This window comes from Coregonus clupeaformis, chromosome 4 (assembly GCF_020615455.1).
Source record: "Coregonus clupeaformis isolate EN_2021a chromosome 4, ASM2061545v1, whole genome shotgun sequence".
Classification (NCBI taxonomy): domain Eukaryota; kingdom Metazoa; phylum Chordata; class Actinopteri; order Salmoniformes; family Salmonidae; genus Coregonus; species Coregonus clupeaformis.
The window spans coordinates 21,619,736-21,640,563 of record NC_059195.1 but is presented as its reverse complement, the minus strand read 5'-3'; the positions used below and the strand labels follow the sequence as shown (position 1 = coordinate 21,640,563).

Below are 20,828 nucleotides of genomic sequence, written 5' to 3'. Positions count from 1 at the left end.
TGCCTCTTCGTCCACACCGTGTGCCCCCCCCAATTTTTTTTTTATTGGGGTTGCCTCTCGGGTCTCCGTCGTCGGCACTCCTCTTCCTGTGAGGACTCCTCCGGGAGCCCCCACGAGTTAGGGAACAGAAACTCGTCGTCGTCGTCGTCATCCTCCGACTCCTCAGTATAATACTGTTCCCACTCCTCTTCCCAAGGTCGTAGGGACCCAAACTGAAAACCAACTGGGTGCAGTGGTCGGGGCTCTTCTCTCACACTCCCCGACCACCCCTTTAGCCCCCCCAAAAAAAATTATTGGGGCTGCTTCTCGGGCCTCCTCCTCGGCCGGCTTCCGTGTTGCCGTTGCTCCTCTCCTGCCTGGGCATCTACCCCGCGAATATCTCTTCCCATGACCACAATTTGCCCACCTATGACATGGCAATTCGCTCTTCCTGGGCACGCTGCTTGGTCCTCGTTAGGTGGGATCTTCTGTCACGTTCATTCATCAACGGGTCAGACCAAGGCGCAGCGTGATATGCATACATGTTTATTTGACTATTAAACACAACGACAAAACAAGAAACGAAACGTGAAGTCCAAGGTACACAAACAACATACCTAACACGGAACAAGATCCCACAACCCACTAGTGCCAATAGGCTGCCTAAGTATGGTACCCAAACAGAGACAATGAGCTACAGCTGCCTCTGATTGGGAACCACACCGGCCAACATAGAAATACACATAATAGAACACCAACATAGAAATACCCAACATAGAACATACACACACTGACTCAACATTTAAGCTTCCCCTGAGTCAGGGCGTGACAGTATGTAACGATCCCGGCAGTCTGAGTCGGGTCCTGTCTGTGGACTAGTGTTTTGTGTTCGTAGTCTCCAGTTTCCCGAGGGTTCGGGAACGCTCCGGGGAGCTCTCTGGTTTTCCGCACCTGCATCCCGTCAGCAATCTGCACACCTGGCCCTCATCATCACCCTTTTTAGGCTCTGGCCAAACATCCAGTTCCTGCCGGATCGTTAGCCATGAACAGTAGGTGTTCTGTGTATCAGTTTAGAGTTTCTAGCGTGAGTTTTGTTGTTTTGTACTTTGTTGAGTTTTTGTGTCCTTACCTCCGTTTTTGTTCCACCTGCAGTCACACGTCCGGAACCTTCACCCCACCTCTGCCTGATGGTCGGCGGCTGCCGAGCCATCACTGGACCTAGTGCTGCACCTCCAACTACTCATCCACGCCGCCCGCTCTGTCCCTGGATTATTCTGCACCTTTTGTTGTTTCTAAATAAACCCTCACCTTCGTTCAACTCTCCTTGTCCTGGTCTGCTTCTGGGTTCTGGCTGAGGGAACTGTGACAGAACGATCCGGCCAAATATGAACCCAGCGGACCTGGACTCTGTTCGCCATGCCATTACCCAGCAGGAGAAGATGTTGGGCCATCATAGCATGGTACTCCAGGAGATCGCGTTGTCAGTTCGGAACCTTTCTACCGGCCTGACGGAGGTCCAGAACCAACGCCAGTGTCCGGTGGAGGACCCACTACCGGTTTCACCCATCTCGCCTGCCGCTTCTGAAGTTGTGTCCCTCCGTGAGCCCAAGGTTCCGACGCCGGATAAATATGAGGGGGAGCTGGGAAGATGCCGTTCCTTCCTTATGCAGTGTGGATTAGTGTTCGATCTACAGCCCTACTCTTATGCCACTGACAAGGCTAGGATAGCCTTTTTGATTGAGTTGCTGCGTGGTCGAGCGCTGGAGTGGGCTTCAGCCGTTTGGGAACGACAGGATCCCTGCATGGCTTCATACCAGGGGTTCACGGCCGAGATGAGGAAGCTCTTCGACCATTCCGTCCGAGGGAGGGACGCAGCTAGGCGTCTGTTTTCTCTTCACCAAGGAACTCGCAGTGTGGCCGACTTCGTGATCGAGTTCAAGACGTTGGCTGTGGAGAGTGGGTGGAACGAGGAGTCTTTGCAAGCGGCCTTTTACCAGGGCCTGTCGGAGCAGCTCAAGGATGAGTTGATCTCCTATCCGGAGCCTAGTGACCTGGACAGCTTGGTAGCCTTGTCTATTCGGGTGGATAATCGAGTCCGAGAGCGAAGGAGGGAGAAGCAATGGGGTCCGTCCAATCGATCAGCTTCTCAGTTCCCAGTCGGGTCGGGTGGTGGACCAGAACACGTCGATCATTCTCCACCACTAAGGATTAGTGGAGAGGACCTCTCTCCCGATTCTGAACCCATGCAAGTGGGGCGGCACGGGTTAACCAAGGAGGAGCGTCAACATAGACGTAAGACCAACTGCTGCCTCTACTGTGGTCGCTCGGGACATTACATCTCCACTTGTTCCCGGCGGTCGTCAAACTGCCCGGCTCGCTAAAGTTGGGAGGACTTTTAGCGAGCCAGTTTCAACCTCTCAGTACCTCTGTCAGACCCCGCTTCCCGGCTACCCTTGTGAACAGGAATCAGAGCTTAGCGCTTAACGCTTTTATCGATTCAGGTGCCGATGGAAGCTTTCTTGATGCCGAGTTGGTGGAACAGCTGGGGCTTTCCAAGGAGCAATTGCCGGAAGCCATTGAAGCGACCACTCTGAACGGCAGTAGTCTGGCACGTATCACGATGAGGACTGAACCGGTTAAGATGCGGTTGTCGGGGAATCATTCTGAGATGATTTCATTTTTCATTCTGCCGTCTTCCCATGTTCCTCTGGTCCTTGGATACCCCTGGCTGAAGGAACACAATCCCACGTTCGATTGGGTGACGGGCAAGGTAACGAGTTGGAGCCTTGATTGTCATGCTAACTGTCTCAAGACTGCCTGCCCCCATTCGGTTCCCAGTCAGGTGATTGAGGCTAAACCCCCAGATTTGTCCCTGGTTCCCGAGACATATCACGATTTGGGGGAAGTTTTCAGTAAGCAGAAGGCTCTGTCACTTCCTCCCCACCGACCATATGATTGTGCCATCAACCTGGTTCCTGGAGCTGTCTACCCCAAGGGAAGGTTATACAGTATCTCCCGACCTGAACGTGAGGCGTTGGAGACCTACATCAAGGAGTCCCTAGCTGCTGGTCTCGTTCGTCCCTCGTCATCACCCCTGGGGGCAGGATTCTTCTTTGTGGGAAAGAAGGATGGCTCTCTTCGACCGTGTATTGATTATCGGGGGTTGAATGACATCACGGTCAAGAACAAGTATCCCCTGCCCTTGATGAGTTCTGCCTTCGACTCCTTACAGGGTGCTACGGTGTTCACCAAGCTAGACCTACGCAATGCGTATCACCTGGTCCGGATCAGAGAGGGGGACGAGTGGTTGACGGGTTTCAATACACCGATGGGTCACTCGAGTATCAGGTGATGCCGTTTGGACTGACCAATGCTCCAGCGGTATTCCAGAGTATGGTGAACGACGTCCTGAGAGATATGATCGGTCTCTTCGTGTTTGTTTACCTGGATGACATTCTGATCTTCTCGAAGGAACCTTCCGACCACGTCCAGCATGTCCGGCAGGTTCTGCAGCGATTGTTGGAGAATCGCCTGTTCGTGAAGGCCGAGAAGTGCGAGTTTCACGCCCACACTACATCCTTTCTCGGGTACATCATCTCCAGGGGTGAGATTAGGATGGATCAGGAGAAGGTTAGAGCGGTTCTGGAATGGGCCCAGCCCGGTACGAGATTGCAACTCCAGAGATTTTTGGGGTTTGCGAATTTCTACCGCAGATTCATCCGGGATTACAGCCGTGTGGCCGCTCCATTAACTGCCTTGACTTCCAGTATCAGGACCTTCAAGTGGAATCCGGAGGCGGATCGAGCGTTTCTGGATTTGAAGAGGCGATTCACCAACGCACCGATTCTCTCTCAACCGGACACGGCCCGTCAGTTCGTCGTTGAAGTGGACGCGTCTGATGTGGGAGTTGGCGCCATCCTGTCGCAGCGATGCTCCACGGACAGTAAACTCCATCCCTGCGCCTACTACTCTCGTCGCCTTTCGCCTGCAGAGAGGAATTACGATGTGGGTAACCGGGAGCTTCTCGCGGTGAAACTTGCCTTGGAGGAGTGGCGCCACTGGTTGGAGGGGCGGAGCAACCGTTTATTGTCTGGACTGACCACAAGAATCTTGCTTACGTGCAATCGGCTAAACGTCTCAACTCCCGTCAGGCCAGGTGGGCGTTGTTTTTCGGACGATTCAAGTTTGCCCTGACGTTCCGACCTGGATCTAAGAACGGCAAGGCGGACGCCTTGTCCCGGATGTTCTCCAAGACGGAGGAGAGTGGGTCCAAGACCGAGACTATTCTCCCCCGGAACTGCGTCGTGGGAGCAGTTATGTGGAAGATTGAGGAGGAGGTGCTGGCGGCCCTTCGGACTCAGCCCGGTCCCGGTAACGGTCCACCCGGTCGGTTGTTTGTGCCTGAGTCGGTTCGTCCTGCTGTCCTCAAATGGTCCCACGCCAGCAAGATGGCTTGTCACCCTGGCGTGGCTCGGACTATGGCGTTTCTTCGCAGACGTTTTTGGTGGCCTGCCATGGCCGAGGATACTCGGGGTTTTGTTGCTGCCTGTCCAGTGTGTGCGCAGAATAAGAGTACCAATCGGCCCAGCGCTGGACTACTTCACCCCCTTCCTATTCCCCGGCGTCCATGGTCGCATCTGGCCCTGGACTTCGTCACGGGGTTGCCCGCTTCTGAGGGGAACACGGTCGTTCTGACTATCGTGGACAGATTCAGCAAGTTCGCCCACTTTGTGCCTATTGCCAAGCTTCCCTCTGCCTCGGAGACGTCCGAGATCCTGGTTAGGGAGGTTTTCAGGGTCCACGGTTTGCCCAGTGATATCGTTTCCGACCGTGGCCCTCAGTTTACCTCTGCTGTCTGGAAGTCCTTCTGTTTGGCCATTGGAGCTACAGTCAGTCTCACATCTGGTTTTCACCCCCCAATCCAATGGTCAGGCGGAGAGAGCCAACCAGAAGATGGAATCCACGCTACGCTGTCTGGTCTCTTCCAACCCCACCTCCTGGGCCTCTCAGTTGCCTTGGGTTGAGTATGCCCACAATACTCTCCCTACATCTGCCACTGGGATGTCTCCCTTCCAGTGCCTGTATGGCTACCAACCTCCCCTGTTCCCTTCTCAGGAGAAGGAGCTATCAGTGCCTTCTGTTCAGGCTCATATTCGTCGTTGCCACCGGACCTGGCATCGGGCCAGAAAGGCACTCCTTAGAGGTTCGGATCGGTATCAGCTCCAGGCGAATCGTCGCCGGATCCCCGCTCCCACCTATACCATCGGAGATAGGGTTTGGTTGGCCACACGGGATCTTCCGTTACGGACTGAGTCTAGGAAGTTGTTACCGAAGTTCATTGGTCCGTTTGTGGTGGAGAAGGTGATCAATCCGGTGGCAGTTCGACTCAAACTACCGAGGACGCTCAGAGTCCATCCCACCTTTCATGTCTCCTGCCTCAAGCCTGTCTTCCTCAGTCCTCTGTTGCCTCCTCCGCCTCCTCCTCCTCCTCCTCGGATGATCGGAGGTGGTCCTGCCTACACGGTGCGTCGCATCATGGATTCCAGACGGCGGGGCCGGGGTTTCCAGTATCTCGTGGACTGGGAGGGGTATGGTCCTGAAGAGAGGAGCTGGATTCCGCGGCGACAGGTCCTAGATGCTGACCTCATCAGGGATTTCTACCGCCTCCATCCTGGCGCTCCGGGAGGTCCGCCCGGGGCGTTCGTCGGAGGGGGGGTACTGTAACGATCCCGGCAGTCTGAGTCGGGTCCTGTCTGTGGACTAGTGTTTTGTGTTCGTAGTCTCCAGTTTCCCGAGGGTTCGGGAACGCTCCGGGGAGCTCTCTGGTTTTCCGCACCTGCATCCCGTCAGCAATCTGCACACCTGGCCCTCATCATCACCCTTTTTAGGCTCTGGCCAAACATCCAGTTCCTGCCGGATCGTTAGCCATGAACAGTAGGTGTTCTGTGTATCAGTTTAGAGTTTCTAGCGTGAGTTTTGTTGTTTTGTACTTTGTTGAGTTTTTGTGTCCTTACCTCCGTTTTTGTTCCACCTGCAGTCACACGTCCGGAACCTTCACCCCACCTCTGCCTGATGGTCGGCGGCTGCCGAGCCATCACTGGACCTAGTGCTGCACCTCCAACTACTCATCCACGCCGCCCGCTCTGTCCCTGGATTATTCTGCACCTTTTGTTGTTTCTAAATAAACCCTCACCTTCGTTCAACTCTCCTTGTCCTGGTCTGCTTCTGGGTTCTGGCTGAGGGAACTGTGACACAGTATTTAAAGGCCTACCTTCAAACTCAGTGCCTCTTTGCTTGACATCATGGGAAAATCAAAAGAAATCAGCCAAGACCTCAGAAAAACAATTGTAGACCTCCACAAGTCTGGTTCATCCATGGGAGCAATTTCCAAACACCTGAAGGTACCACGTTCATCTGTACAAACAATAGTATGCAAGTATAAACACCATGGGACCACACAGCCGTCAGACCGCTCAGGAAGGAGACGCGTTCTGTCTCCTAGAGATGAACGTACTTTGGTGCGAAAAGTGCAAATCAATCCGAGAACAACAGTAAAGGACCTTGTGTAGATGCTGGAGGAAACAGGTACAAAAGTATCTATATCCACAGTAAAACGAGTCCTATATCGACATAACCTGAAAGGCCGCTCAGCAAGGAAGAAGCCACTGCTCCATAACCGCCATAAAAAAGCCAGACTACGGTTTGCAACTGCACACTTTTTGGAGAAATGTCCTCTGGTCTAATGAAACAAAAACAGAACTGTTTGGCCATAATGACCACCGTTATGTTTGGAGGAAAAAGGGGGTTGCTTGCAAGCCGAAGAACACCATCCCAACCGTAGAGCACGGAGGTGGCAGTATCATGCTGTGGGGGTGCTTTGCTGCAGGAGGGACTGGTGCATTTCACAAAATAGATGGCATCATGAGGAAGGAAGATTATGTGGATATATTGAAGCAACATCTCAAGACATCAGTCAGGAAGTTAAAGCTTGGTCGCAAATGGGTCTTCCAAATGGACAATGACCCCAAGCATTCTTCCAAAGTTGTGGCAAAATGGCTTAAGGACAACAAAGTCAAGGTATTGGAGTGGCCATCACAAAGCCCTGACCTCAATCCTATAGAAAATGTGTGGGCAGAACTGAAAAAGCGTGTGCAAGCAAGGAGGCCTACAAACCTGACTCAGTTACACCAGCTCTGTCAGGAGGAATTTATTGTGGGAAGCTTGTGGAAGGCTACCCGAAATGTTTGACCCAAGTTAAACAATTTAAAGGCAATGCTAGCAAATACTAATTGAGTGTATGTAAACTTCTGACCCACTGGGAATGTGTTGAAAGAAATAAAAGCTTAAATAAATCATTCTCTCTACTATTACTCTGACATTTCACATTCTTAAAATAAAGTGGTGATCCTAACTGACCTAAGATAGGGAATTTTTACTAGGATATTTTAATTTTATTATTTCACCTTTATTTAACCAGGTAAGCCAGTTGAGAACAAATTCGACCTGGCCAAGATAAGCAAAGCAGTGCGATAAAAACAACAACAACACAGAGTTACACATGGGATAAAGCAAAACATACAGTCAATAACACAATGGAACATCTATATACAGTGTGTGCAAATGTAGTAAGTTATGGCGGTAAGGCAATAAATAGGCCATAGTGCAAAATAATTACAATTTAGTATTAACACTGGAGTGATAGATGTGCAGAAGAAGATGTGCAAATAGAGATACTGGGGTGCAAATGAGCAAAATAAATAACAATATGGGGATGAGGTAGTTGGGTGGGCTAATTACAGATGGGCTGTGTACAGGTGCAGTGATCGGTAAGCTGCTCTGACAATTGATGCTTAAAGTTAGTCGGGAGATAAGAGTCTCCAGCTTCAGAGATTTTTGCAGTTCGTTCCAGTCATTGGCAGCAGATAACTGGAAGGAATGGCGGCCAAAGGAGGTGTTGGCTTTGGGGATGACCAGTGAGATATACCTGCTGGAGCGCATGCTACGGGTGGGTGTTGCTATGGTGACCAATGAGCTAAGATAAGGCGGGTATTTGCCTAGCAGTGATTTATAGAGGACCTGGAGCCAGTGGGTTTGGCGACGGATATGTAGTGAGGGCAAGCCAACGAGAGCTTACAGGTCACAATGGTGGGTAGTATATGGGGCTTTGGTGACAAAACGGATGGCACTGTGATAGACTACATCCAATTTGCTGAGTTGGGTGAAGGAGGCTATTTTTACTAGCGTTTAAGAGCAGTTGGAGGCTACGGAAGGAGTGTTGTATGGCATTGAAGCTCATTTGGAGGTTTGTTAACACAGTGTCCAATGAAGGGCCACCCTCCCGAGTGGTGCAGTGGTCTAAGGCACTGCATCGCAGTGCTAGCTGTGTCACTAGAGATCCTGGTTCGAATCCATGCTCTGTCGTAACCGGCTGTGACCGGGAGACCCATGGGGCGGCGCACAATTGGCCCAGCGTCGTCCAGGGTAGGGGAGGGAATGGCCGGCAGGGATGTAGCTCAGTTGGTAGAGCATGGTGTTTGCAACGCCAGGGTTGTGGGTTCGATTCCCACGGGGGGCCAGTATGAAAAAAAAAATATATATATAATAATGTATGCACTCACTAACTGTAAGTCGCTCTGGATAAGAGCGTCTGCTAAATGACTAAAATGTAATGTAAATGTAAATGTATGTATACAAAATGGTGTTGTCTGCGTAGAGGTGGATCTGAGAGTCACCAGCAGCAAGAGCGACATTATTGATATACACAGAGAATAGAGTCGGCCCGAGAATTGAACTCTGTGGCACCCCCATAGAGACTGCCAAGGGTCCAGACAACAGGCCCTCCGATTTGACACATTGAACTCTATCTGAGAAGTAGTTGGTGAACCAGGCGAGGCAGTCATTTGAGAAACCAAGGCTATTTAGTCTGCCAATAAGAATGCGATGATTGACAGAGTCGAAAGCCTTGACCAGGTCGTTGAAGACGGCTGCACAGTACTGTATTTTATCGATCGCGGTTATAATATCGTTTAGGACCTATAGCGTGGCTGAGGTGCACCCATGACCAGCTCGGAAACCAGATTGCATAGCGGAGAAGGTACGGTGGGATTCGAAATGGACATTGGTCTGTTTGTTAACTTGGCTTTCAAATACTTTTGAAAGGCAGGGCAGGATGGATATAGGTCTGTAACAGTTTGGATCTAGAGTGTCACCCCCTTTGAAGAGGGGGATGACTGCGGCAGCTTTCCAATCTCTGGGGATCTCAGATGTTACGAAAGAGAGGTTGAACAGGCTAGTAATAGGGGTTGCTAGAATTTTGGCTGCTAATTTTAGAAAGAAAGGGTCCAGATTGTTTAGCCCAGCTGATTTGTAGGGGGGCTTTGGGGGGTAGGGGTAGCCAGGTGGAAAGCATGTCCAGCCGTGCTTATTGAAATTCTCGATTATCGTAGATTTATTGGTGGTGACAGTGTTTCCTAGCCTCAGTGCAGTGGGCAGCTGGGAGGAGGTGCTCTTACTCTCCATGGACTTTACAGTGTCCCAAAACTTTTTGGAGTTAGTGCTACAGGATGCACATTTCTGTTTGAAAAAGCTAGCCTTTGCTTTCCTAACTGCTTGTGTATATTGGTTCCTGACTTCCCTGAAAAGTAGCATATCGCGGGGGCTGTTCTAATGATAATGCAGTACGCCACAGCATGTTTTTGTGCTTGTCAAGGGCAGTCAAGTCTGGGGTGAACCAGGGGCTATTAGTTAGGTTCTTAGTTCTGAATTATTTGAATAGGGCATGCTTATTTAAGATGGAGAGGAAAGCACTTTTAAAGAACAACCAGGTATCCTCTACTGACGGAATGAGGTCAATATCCATCAAGGATACCCAGGCCAGGTCAATTAGAAAGGCCTGTTCGCTGAAGTGTTTTAGGGAGCGTTTGACAGTGATGAGGGGTGGTCGTTTGACCGCGGACCCATTATGGACGCAGGCAATGAGGCAGTGATCGCTGAGATCCTGGTTGAAGACAGCGGAGGTGTATTTAGAGGGTAAATTAGTCAGGATGATATCTATGAGGTAAACATGGTGAAAAATCCATGTTTACGGATTTAGGGTTGTACCTGGTAGGTTCCTTGATCATTTGTGTGAGATTGAGGGCATCTAGTTTAGATTGTAGGACGGCTGGGGTGTTAAGCATATCCCAGTTTAGGTCACCAAGCAGTACAAACTCTGAGGATAGATGGGGGGCAATCAATTCACATATGGTGTCCAGGGCACAGCTGGGGGCTGAGGGGGTCTGTAGCAAGTGGCAACAGTGATAGACTTATTTCTGGAGAGGTGGATTTTTAGAAGTAGAAGCTCAAACTGTTTGGGCACATACCTGGATAGTATGAGAGAGCTCTGCAGGCTATCTCTACAGTAGATTGCAACTCCGCCCCCTTTGGCAGTTCTATCTAGACGGAAAATGTTGTAGTTGGGGATGGAAATTTCAGAGTTTTTGGTGGTCTTCCTAAGCCAGGATTCAGACACTGCTAGAACATCAGGGTTGGCGGAGTGTGCTAACGCAGTGAGTAACTCATTCTTAGGGAGGAGGCTTCTGATGTTAACATGCAAAAAACCAAGGCTTTTACGGTTACAGAAGTCAACAAATTATAGTGCCTGGGGAGAAGGAGTGATACTGGGGGCTACAGGGCCTGGGTTAACCTCTACATCACCAGAGGAACAGAGGAGGAGTAGAATAAGGATACGGCTAAAGGCTTTAAGAACTGGTCTTCTAGTGCGTTGGGTACAGAGAATAAAAGGGGCAGATTTCCGGCGTTGTAGAATAGATTCAGGGCATTATGTACAGACAAGGATATGGAAGGATATGAGTACAGTGGAGGTAAACCTAAGCGTTGGGTAACGATAATATAATAATAATATAATATTCCATTTAGCAGACGCTTTTATCCAAAGCGACTTACAGTCATGCGTGCATATATTTTTTTTGTGTGTATGGGTGGTCCTGGGGATCGAACCCACTACCTTGGCGTTACAAGCGCCGTGAGCTACAGAGGACGATGAAAGAGATTAGCATCACTGGAGGCACCGATTGAGCCGGTCTCCGTGTGTATGGGGGGTGGGACAAAGGAGCTCTCTGAGGCTGGTTGAGCGGGACTGGGGGCTCTACAGTGACATTTTATAATAAGAACTAACCGGAACAGCAATAGACAAGGCATATTGACATGGGAGAGAGGCATAAAGCAATCACAGGTGTTATTCGAGAGAGCTAAGACAACAACTGGTAATGGCGACGAAAGTTTGGGCTGAGGCTAAACAGATAAACAGGACAGATAAACAGGATGGGGGTACCGTGTAAAGGAACAGTCCAGCAGGCATCAGCTGTGCAGCTGAGTGATAATAAGGTCCAGTGAACAGTAATAGGTGAGTACGGGAGCAGATCGAATGGCTGCTACAGCACAGGCGAGCAGGAAGCACGGCTGTTGATTGCGTGTACTAGCGGGCCGGGGCTAGCAGATGGATCTTCGTGGTCGTCGCAACGGGAAGCCTGTTGAAACCACATCAGACGATTACATCGGCAGACCAGTCGTGATGGATCGGCGGGGCTCCGTGTCGACACTAGGAGGTCCCGTCCGGTTGACAGAAAGGTAGATAGCCGGGCGATGGGCCTTGCTCGAGGCTAGCTCAAGGCTAACTGGTGCTTACTTCGGGGGCGGTGGTGATTAGCCAACAACATCCATTTGGTTGCAGCTAGCTAGTTTCGATGATCCGGTGTTAAGGTCCAGTGATTCAGTGATTCCGGCAGAAAATTCGATATGTTCTTGGTCGATAGCGCGCTTTGCAGACAGTGCAGGCTGGCCAATAATAGTCCAGGCTAGAGCTGGCTGGTAGATAGTGCAGGCCATGGACAATGGTGAAAACCGCTAATGGTGGCTAATAGCAAGTAGCTAGTTAAATTTAAAATGTCAGGAATTGTGAAAAACTGAGTTTAAATGTATTTGGCTAAGGTGTATGTAAACTTCTGACTTGAACTGTACATACATTTTACGTATGGGTGGTCGCGGGAAACGAACCCACTACCCTAGCGTTACAAGTGCCATGCTCTACCAACTGAGCTACAAATAATAACGTCTCCGCCCTAACAATGGGAGTCGTTGTCCTAACGTCGGTCAATTAGTTGTTTAATAATTGGGGGAAAAAATACATGTAAGTTAATTGTCAGCACTAAAAGCCTTATTTGCATATTTCCCAGAGTGCAACAACCATGTGTCTGTCACTAACAAATACAGTCATGGGTGGTAACTCTACAATTCACTCGAAAGGCAAGGCACTCTGGGAAATATGCAACTAAGACTTTACACTAAGTAGTGTGGTGATTTAACACTGGAGAATTTGCTGTATACACGGAGGGAGCCTTATTTTAACAAGATTTCCATATAAAAATGGAAAATGTACTGGCAAAAAATTACCAGTACAATTCAAATTGCGAATTGCGCATTAATAAATTGGCGACTGCCTGTATGCCCTCCCACTTATCTGTTTCATGTCTCAGGTAGCCCGCAAAAACCAGCATGGATAGAATGTAATTATTGACTAATATTTACCATATTCTAATAATTCACATGTGCCAACTTATCGCCACAGTCGGTACCATGGTGAAACTTGTACTCCTGCAGATCTGAAATAATTGGATGGTGAAACTTGCCAGCCAACCAGAAAGGCAAGGCGAAGCAATTCAGGCATTCTTGAAAGTTAGGACAATCCTTGTCCTGCAAAGAAACATTATTTTTATAGTTGACATTTTTTATTTTGCAAGCAGTAGACATTTAGAATTAAATGTGGAGTTGAACTTTATAGTTAAGCGGTGACATCACGTGCCCCACATACCTTCAAAATGATTCGCAATCACAATTTATTAGAAAAACAGTTTCCATCATCATTTGTTACAATTAAGAAAGTTTGACAAAAACAAATCTACCCCGTCGAATGGATAAAAATGTTGGCGATCTTTCGAAAATGTCTCCTATATCTGCCGTTTGCACAAAACGTCGCAATTATTTTTTTGCAACATCGCTTTTGTCGAATAAACCTGGGTCAATGGAAACCTGCCTACTGACTCTCCGTTAAATATACGGAGCTGATATATGTATACATCTGAAAAAAAGGTTTTACAAATTATGGACATTCACTTCAATATATTACAGGGAATGTCTGTAAAAAGAAGTGGCTCAAAGCATGTTTTTAACAGATACAGTGGCTTGCAAAAGTATTCACCCCGTTGGCATTTTTCCTATTTTGTTGTCTTACAACCTGGAATTAAAATGGATTTTGGGGGGGGTTGTATCATTTGATTTACACAACATGCCTACCACTTTGAAGATACAAAATATTTTTTTACGTGAAACAAACAAGAAATAAGACAGAAAAACTGAAAACTTGAGCGTGCACAACTATTCACCCCCCCAAAGTCAATACTTTGTAGAGCCACCTTTTGCAGCAATTACAGCTGAAAGTATCTTGGGGTATATCTCTATAAGTTTGGCACATCTAGCCACTGGGACTTTTTGCCCATTCTTCAAGCCAAAACTCCTCCAGCTCCTTCAAGTTGGATGGGTTCCGCTGGTGTACAGCAATCTTTAAGTCATACCACAGATTCTCAATTGGATTGAGGTCTGGGCTTTGACTAGGCCATTCCAAGACATTTAAATATTTCCCCTTAAACCACTCAAGTGTTGCTTTAGCAGTATGCTTAGGGTCATTGTCCTGCTGGAAGGTGAACCTCCGTCCCAGTCTCAAATCTCTGGAAGACTGAAACAGGTTTCCCTCAAGAATTTCCCTGTATTTAGCGCCATCCATCATTCCTTCAATTCTGACCAGTTTTCCAGTCCCTGCCGATGAAAAACATCCCCACAGCATGATGCTGCCACCACCATGCTTCACTGTGGGGATGGTGTTCTCGGGGTGATGAGAGGTGTTGGGTTTGCGCCAGACATAGCGTTTTCCTTGATGGCCAAAAAGCTCAATTTTAGTCTCATCTGACCAGAGTACCTTCTTCCATATGTTTGGGGAGTATCCCACATGCCTTTTGGCGAACACCAAACGTGTTTGCTTATATTTTCTTTAAGTTTAAGCTATGGCTTTTTTCTGGCCACTCTTCCATAAAGCCCAGCTCTGTGGAGTGTAAGGCTTAAAGTGGTCCTATGGACAGATACTCCAATCTCCGCTGGTTATCTTTGGTCTCTTTGTTGCCTCTCTGATTAATGCCCTCCTTGCCTGGGCCGTGAGTTTTGGTGGGCGGCCCTCTCTTGGCAGGTTTGTTGTGGTGACATATTCTTTCCATTTTTTAATAATGGATTTAATGGTGCTCCGTGGGATGTTCAAAGTTTCTGATTTTTTATAACCCAACCCTGATCTGTACTTCTCCACAACTTTGTCCTTGACCTGTTTGGAGAGCTCCTTGGTCTTCATGGTGCCGCTTGCTTAGTGGTGCCCCTAACTTAGTGGTGTTGCAGACTCTGGGGCCTTTCAGAACAGGTGTACAGTGGGGAAAAAAAGTATTTAGTCAGCCACCAATTGTGCAAGTTCTCCCACTTAAAAAGATGTGAGAGGCCTGTAATTTTCATCATAGGTACACGTCAACTGTGACAGACAAATTGAGGAAAGAAAAATCCAGAAAATCACAATGTAAGATTTTTTATAAATTTATTTGCAAATTATGGTGGAAAATAAGTATTTGGTCACCAACAAACAAGCAAGATTTCTGGCTCTCACAGACCTGTAACTTCTTCTTTAAGAGGCTCCTCTGTCCTCCACTCGTTACCTGTATTAATGGCACCTGTTTGAACTTGTTATCAGTATAAAAGACACCTGTCCACAACCTCAAACAGTCACACTCCAAACTCCACTATGGCCAAGACCAAAGAGCTGTCAAAGGACACCAGAAACAAAATTGTAGACCTGCACCAGGCTGGGAAGACTGAATCTGCAATAGGTAAGCAGCTTGGTTTGAAGAAATCAACTGTGGGAGCAATTATTAGGAAATGGAAGACATACAAGACCACTGATAATCTCCCTCGATCTGGGGCTCCACGCAAGATCTCACCCCGTGGGTCAAAATGATCACAAGAACGGTGAGCAAAAATCCCAGAACCACACGGGGGGACCTAGTGAATGACCTGCAGAGAGCTGGGACCAAAGTAACAAAGCCTACCATCAGTAACACACTACGCCGCCAGGGACTCAAATCCTGCAGTGCCAGACGTGTCCCCCTGCTTAAGCCAGTACATGTCCAGGCCCGTCTGATGTTTGCTAGAGTGCATTTGGATGATCCAGAAGAGGATTGGGAGAATGTCATATGGTCAGATGAAACCAAAATAGAACTTTTTTGGTAAAAACTCAACTCGTCGTGTTTGGAGGACAAAGAATGCTGAGTTGCATCCAAAGAACACCATACCTACTGTGAAGCATGGGGGTGGAAACATCATGCTTTGGGGCTGTTTTTCTGCAAAGGGACCAGGACTGACTGATCCGTGTAAAGGAAAGAATGAATGGGGCCATGTATCGTGAGATTTTGAGTGAAAACCTCCTTCCATCAGCAAGGGCATTGAAGATGAAACGTGGCTGGGTCTTTCAGCATGAAAATGATCCCAAACACACCGCCCGAGCACGAAGGAGTGAGCTTCGTAAGAAGCATTTCAAGGTCCTGGAGTGTCCTAGCCAGTCTCCAGATCTCAACCCCATAGAAAATCTTTTGAGGGAGTTGAAAGTCTGTGTTGCCCAGCGACAGCCCCAAAACATCACTGCTCTAGAGGAGATCTTCATGGAGGAATGGGCCAAAATACCAGCAACAGTGTGTGAAAACCTTGTGAAGACTTACAGAAAACATTTGACCTGTGTCATTGCCAACAAAGGGTATATAACAAAGTATTGAGAAACTTTTGTTATTGACCAAATACTTATTTTCCACCATAATTTGCAAATAAATTCATTAAAAAGCCTACAATGTGATTTTCTGGATTTTTTCTTCTCATTTTGTCTGTCATAGTTGACGTGTACCTATGATGAAAATTACAGGCCTCTCTCATCTTTTTAAGTGGGAGAACTTGCACAATTGATGGCTGACTAAATACTTTTTTCCCCACTGTATATATACTGAGATCATGTGACAGATCATGTGACACTTAGATTGCACACAGGTGGACTTTATTTAACTAATTATGTGACTTCTGAAGGTAATTGGTTGCACCAGATCTTATTTATGGGCTTCATAACAAAGGGGGTGAATACATATGCATGCACCACTTTTCCATCATTAATTTTTTAGAATTTTGTGAAACAAGTTCTTTTTTTCATTCCACTTCACCAATTTGGACTATTTTGTGTATGTCCATTACATGAAATCCAAATAAAAATATATTTAAATTACAGGCTGTAATGCAACAAAATAGGAAAAACGCCAAGGGGATTAATAATTTTGCAAGGCACTGTATATACAGATATTAGCTTTGTAAAATAATAGAAATTGTCCGAAAAAAATGTTCCAGTACATTCTTTTTTTTTACAGTGCAGGTGTGGTGTGTGTGTACGTGTGTGTTTTACCGTGTGTGTATGTGTGTACGTATGTATGTATGCATGTATGTGTGTGTGTGTGTGTGTGTGTGTGTGTGTGTGTGTGTGTGTGTGTGTGTGTGTGTGTGTGTGTGTGTGTGTGTGTGTGTTTTAGCTGCTGCCAGAAACCAACTAGGTCTCACAGTCTCACGTCAGAATTAAACATTCAACCCCCCTCTACTCTACAGGAACTCTAAAGTCTTACGTGCTTGTCAGAGCTCTAACTTTAGTCCATAAGGAACTTTTGTGTTGTTGTGATCCCTGCGAGAATAGGCCTACTGAGGACAGTAACCTCGGCTCTGCTGACTGAGAATAAAAAATATATATATATATTTAAATGTTTGTTAACATGTATATATAAATCCAATCAATTAGGCCTATTATTATTATGCTTTAGTGTATATAGCCTTTGTCTTCTATGTTCGTATTACACAATGCATTGTGTTCGTTAATGGTATACAGTGCGTTATGGCATTGTATGCTGTGCCTTCTTTGTGTTCACTACACAGTGCGTTTTAACTATCCTGCTCTGCGTTAGAGCGTTTCAAACCACTACACCCCCGTCTCACCATCAGAAACAACTGTAGCTTAGTGGGTACCGTTACTATTACGCACATTACGCATCTTGACATCGATGCAGAGACAAACTCTCCCGAAATAAAACTCGAAATATCCGTTGACACATTGTGACAAGTTGGGGACACATTTAGGAAACATCTTGTTGGTTAGCTATTCATTTATGTGGAAATAACTTATTTGAAGACATTTAAAATAATGTTCTTAAAACTTAATTCGAGTATGAGCAGCTGCTACCCAGTGATTTAGTTACCGGAGCTATTCCAATTCTTGCAGCGCTGTCAGTTAAATAAACGATGAATAGGGCAGGCTACACCATCCATGAGAGTTGTTTTACGACTATGAAATGACACTTGAAGGATTTAACGATGATAAAAGTTTAAAGTTCCATTCATTGTCTAAATATACAGCAGCCCTACCTTCTCACTCACAGCGCATGCAGTGAGCCTTTATAGGCTACAGGCTAGAGAGGTATCCGACCAACTCACCAAAGCAGGAGTTGATGAATCCGTACCACAAGCAGCCGTGGCGCCCCAGGAGCCACTTTCCCTTGATACTGGAGGTAAAGCTCAGCGTGGTCCCGAACATGCACACCAGCATGTCACTCACGCTGATGTTGAGCAGGAGCATGTTGACCGGGGTACGCAGCTTCTTGAACTTGCAGAAGAGGAGCAGTACGACGAAGTTGTTGAGGAAGCCGAAGGTCATGATGAAGCCCAGAAACACGGAGAGCACGATAAAGCCCGTCCTGGAGAGTGTCTCTTTCGGAGTGTCGCTCCATTCCCGGTCGAGGAAGCTGAACGGGTCGTCGCTGACGTTGTAGCTATAGTTGAGGTCAGCCAGATCATAAATCATCCTGGTTGCTGTTCACGAAGGCTAGCTTCATATTACTCTGGCTGGGGGAAGTTTGGCTAAGTTGGGGCAGGCAGTGCGCACGGAACTCACACCATCATTACCTGGACATGTCTCTCTCTATCTCGCCGCCGGCGTCAGCGCTTCCCCGGAATGTCCAGACCTCGGTTAAGGCCTACAAGTACAGCTGGTCGCGTAATCTACGCTGTTAATCACGGTGAAATATAATTTGTCGAATATTATTTTAAGGTTAAAAAAAAAAATCCAGTAGTGCTGTAGTTCTGTCCAGCTTTTAGCATCGGTTGGGAAAAAAGTGTACGCTTATTTTATATAACGTTGTTACAAGTGCAGTTCACAAAAGACGTGACGATATTCTGTCCCATCAACTCTAGTGAAGGTTGGAGGATGTGATATCTCAACTGCAAGGCGATGGCGCAAGGCAATCCCTGGGTGTTCAGCGAGGCTGGTCCCCGGTGTCCATCGCCGTTACGCGCAGGCTTTGCAGTTCATTCACAAGTCTCGAGTGGTGCTTAATGTGTCTTGCACACTGTAACCACTTGCTAGGAAATTACAAAAATACATGATTGATTATTTCTCATTATATTATTGCTGACCCACATACACTAAGCGTGCACTAACCGTTTATCTTAACTTGGCAGATTTCTTACCAAATATTTCACATGGAATTTAGATTTAGCCTACAGTATTATGATTGTGTTCAATAGAGTATATAATTTAATTGGCCAGGCGACTCTAAAATGTGCCTTTCTTTTGTCTTTATGATATAAATCCCAGCTTCAGTTCTTGTGTACCGTGCTCCTTTGCTACTGTTGAATTTAGTGAGCAGTCAGGACACGCGAGAGTCCTCGGTTCCTTGGGCGAGCACCGTACAGCTTATTATAGCCAGATCTTACGTCACGAGAGAGAGAGAGCGCGCGAGAGAGAGAGAGAGAGAGAGAGAGAGAGAGAGAGCGCTTCTGGAAATAAACCTTTCTGTAACAGCAGAATTCGAGCTAGAAAACGGGTAAGTTCATCCAAAATAAATCATTCTGGACATGCTGTGAGCTGCAGGATTCATCAAACTATTGTCTGACGCTCTTTTCAAATAATAAAATATTTCACATTCTTACTTTTTTTTGTCTGGTTGTCTTGCATATACAAATGTATTTTTCTAATTCAAGTTAATAATCTTAAAAATATATATTTGTTATCACATTTTATTAACTGTACATTTTGGTGTGCTATGGTCTCGGTTGAGAGGTCTGGGGCTTTATGGAGAGTGGTTGGTTCAAGGTCCAATCCCAGCTGTGCACTCATTTTCTGTACTTGTAAATCTGTGCATGGCTTGTACATGTTTAATTCTAACTGTAATCAGTGTTCGGATACACTTCCGGACATGCAACTAATTCCTTTCTATTAATAAAGACCCTCTGTTCCATTATTTCTTTGTTTTTCATTGTGTTACATTCTACAGTAGGTTTTCATGAAATTATAGAAATTCCGAAGGAAAGTTGAATGTTCCTCACTGACATAATGAAGGCTTTATTTGGTTTGCTTTCTTGGCTACATTTGGTTAAACAGCTAGCACATAACGTTCTAAGAACCATATGTTTCTTAGAGCTTGGTGAGAGCATGGTCATCCTATGGTTATTTTGCATACAACCTTCCTATAACTTTCTGGGAATGTTGCTGGATAGTTGCTTGGCTTTGGAACATTCTCAGTACATTTAAGGACCTTGACAAAATAATGCTATTTTCTTGGTATTTCATTAGTTTAACAGAACGTTTCCTTAAAGTTCAAACATGGTTACATTTAATTTCATTTTTGGGTAATGTTCTAGGAATGTTCTCCAACTGGTTTGACACTGGTTTGACATCCTCATGGTTCTATTTAAAGTCCTGTTCTGAGAACGTTAATAAAACCTCACAGGAAAAGTTTCAGGGAACCATAGTAAAACGTTCTCAGAACCTCTCTGCAACCAAAACATTTATTTTCCCAGAACCTGCGAAACAGAATGTTAGAAGAATGCTCAAAAACACTTATGGCTTCGTTCCCAAAACCAATGCAAAACCAAAAACTAACATTCCCACAACTTCCAAGGAACCAAATGTGTTAGCTGGGTATGTTCTGAGGACACATTTAGGCTTGGAAGCCTTCAGGGCATCTTGCTGGTTTCACAGTTCTCAGTGTATGAGCTCTCAGATGTGAGAGGACAGGGAGCTGGTCTTGCCAGAGGCTTTGGTGCCAGTGTTGATGCTGCTATGCTTTGAATTCCATCCCCAGCTGTAAGCCTTAGAGAGAGAGAGAGAGAGAGAGAGAGAGGGAGGGGAGGGGGGCTTTGAGGACAAGGAGGAATGATGCTCACCTCATCATTGAGGTGTATGCATCGAAAAGGCAAGTAGAGGTCAAGAGGGATTTCAAATAAGAAATAAACCTGCACACTGCTCTTGCTCGTATCACTTTTTTCTTTTTAAGCTTACATGTCAGCCAATTGGAAGGCCTCTGACGAAGGCCCTGATGAAGGCTAAGAGGCTGACACGTAAGCTTTAATTAAATAAGTGATACAAGCAAGAGGGAGAGAGAGGAGACGTTGTACCGTATCTTTGGCCCAATGTCAAATCAACCCTTTGCCCCCACTTGGTACATTTTGACTCCGACTCCAGGATATGATAGGCCTGGATAGGTAACGGCTCAATCTAGCCCTGTGGCAGGCTGAGTGGAGTCTCCACCATGTTGCTTGATTCTATCTATCCTGTCCTGCTAGGTCTTACCTGCAAGGGAAGTATAGGAAAAACTAAGAGGTATAGAGGTTCTGGCTCAGTTTGACATTGG

General features: G+C 46.7%; 1 protein-coding gene across 1 annotated transcript in view; it reads right to left on the bottom strand.

Annotated features, from left to right (window-relative positions):
• Positions 1-18,652, bottom strand: part of LOC121554240 (parapinopsin-like) — a 62,646-nt gene extending 43,994 nt beyond the window's left edge. Inside the window, exon 1 of the mRNA XM_041867716.2 lies at positions 17,632-18,652. Within this exon, the coding sequence (XP_041723650.1) occupies positions 17,632-17,998 (367 nt within the window). The 5' untranslated portion in view covers positions 17,999-18,652. The remainder of the gene's footprint in view (positions 1-17,631) is intronic.
• Between the last annotated feature and the right edge of the window lie 2,176 nt (positions 18,653-20,828).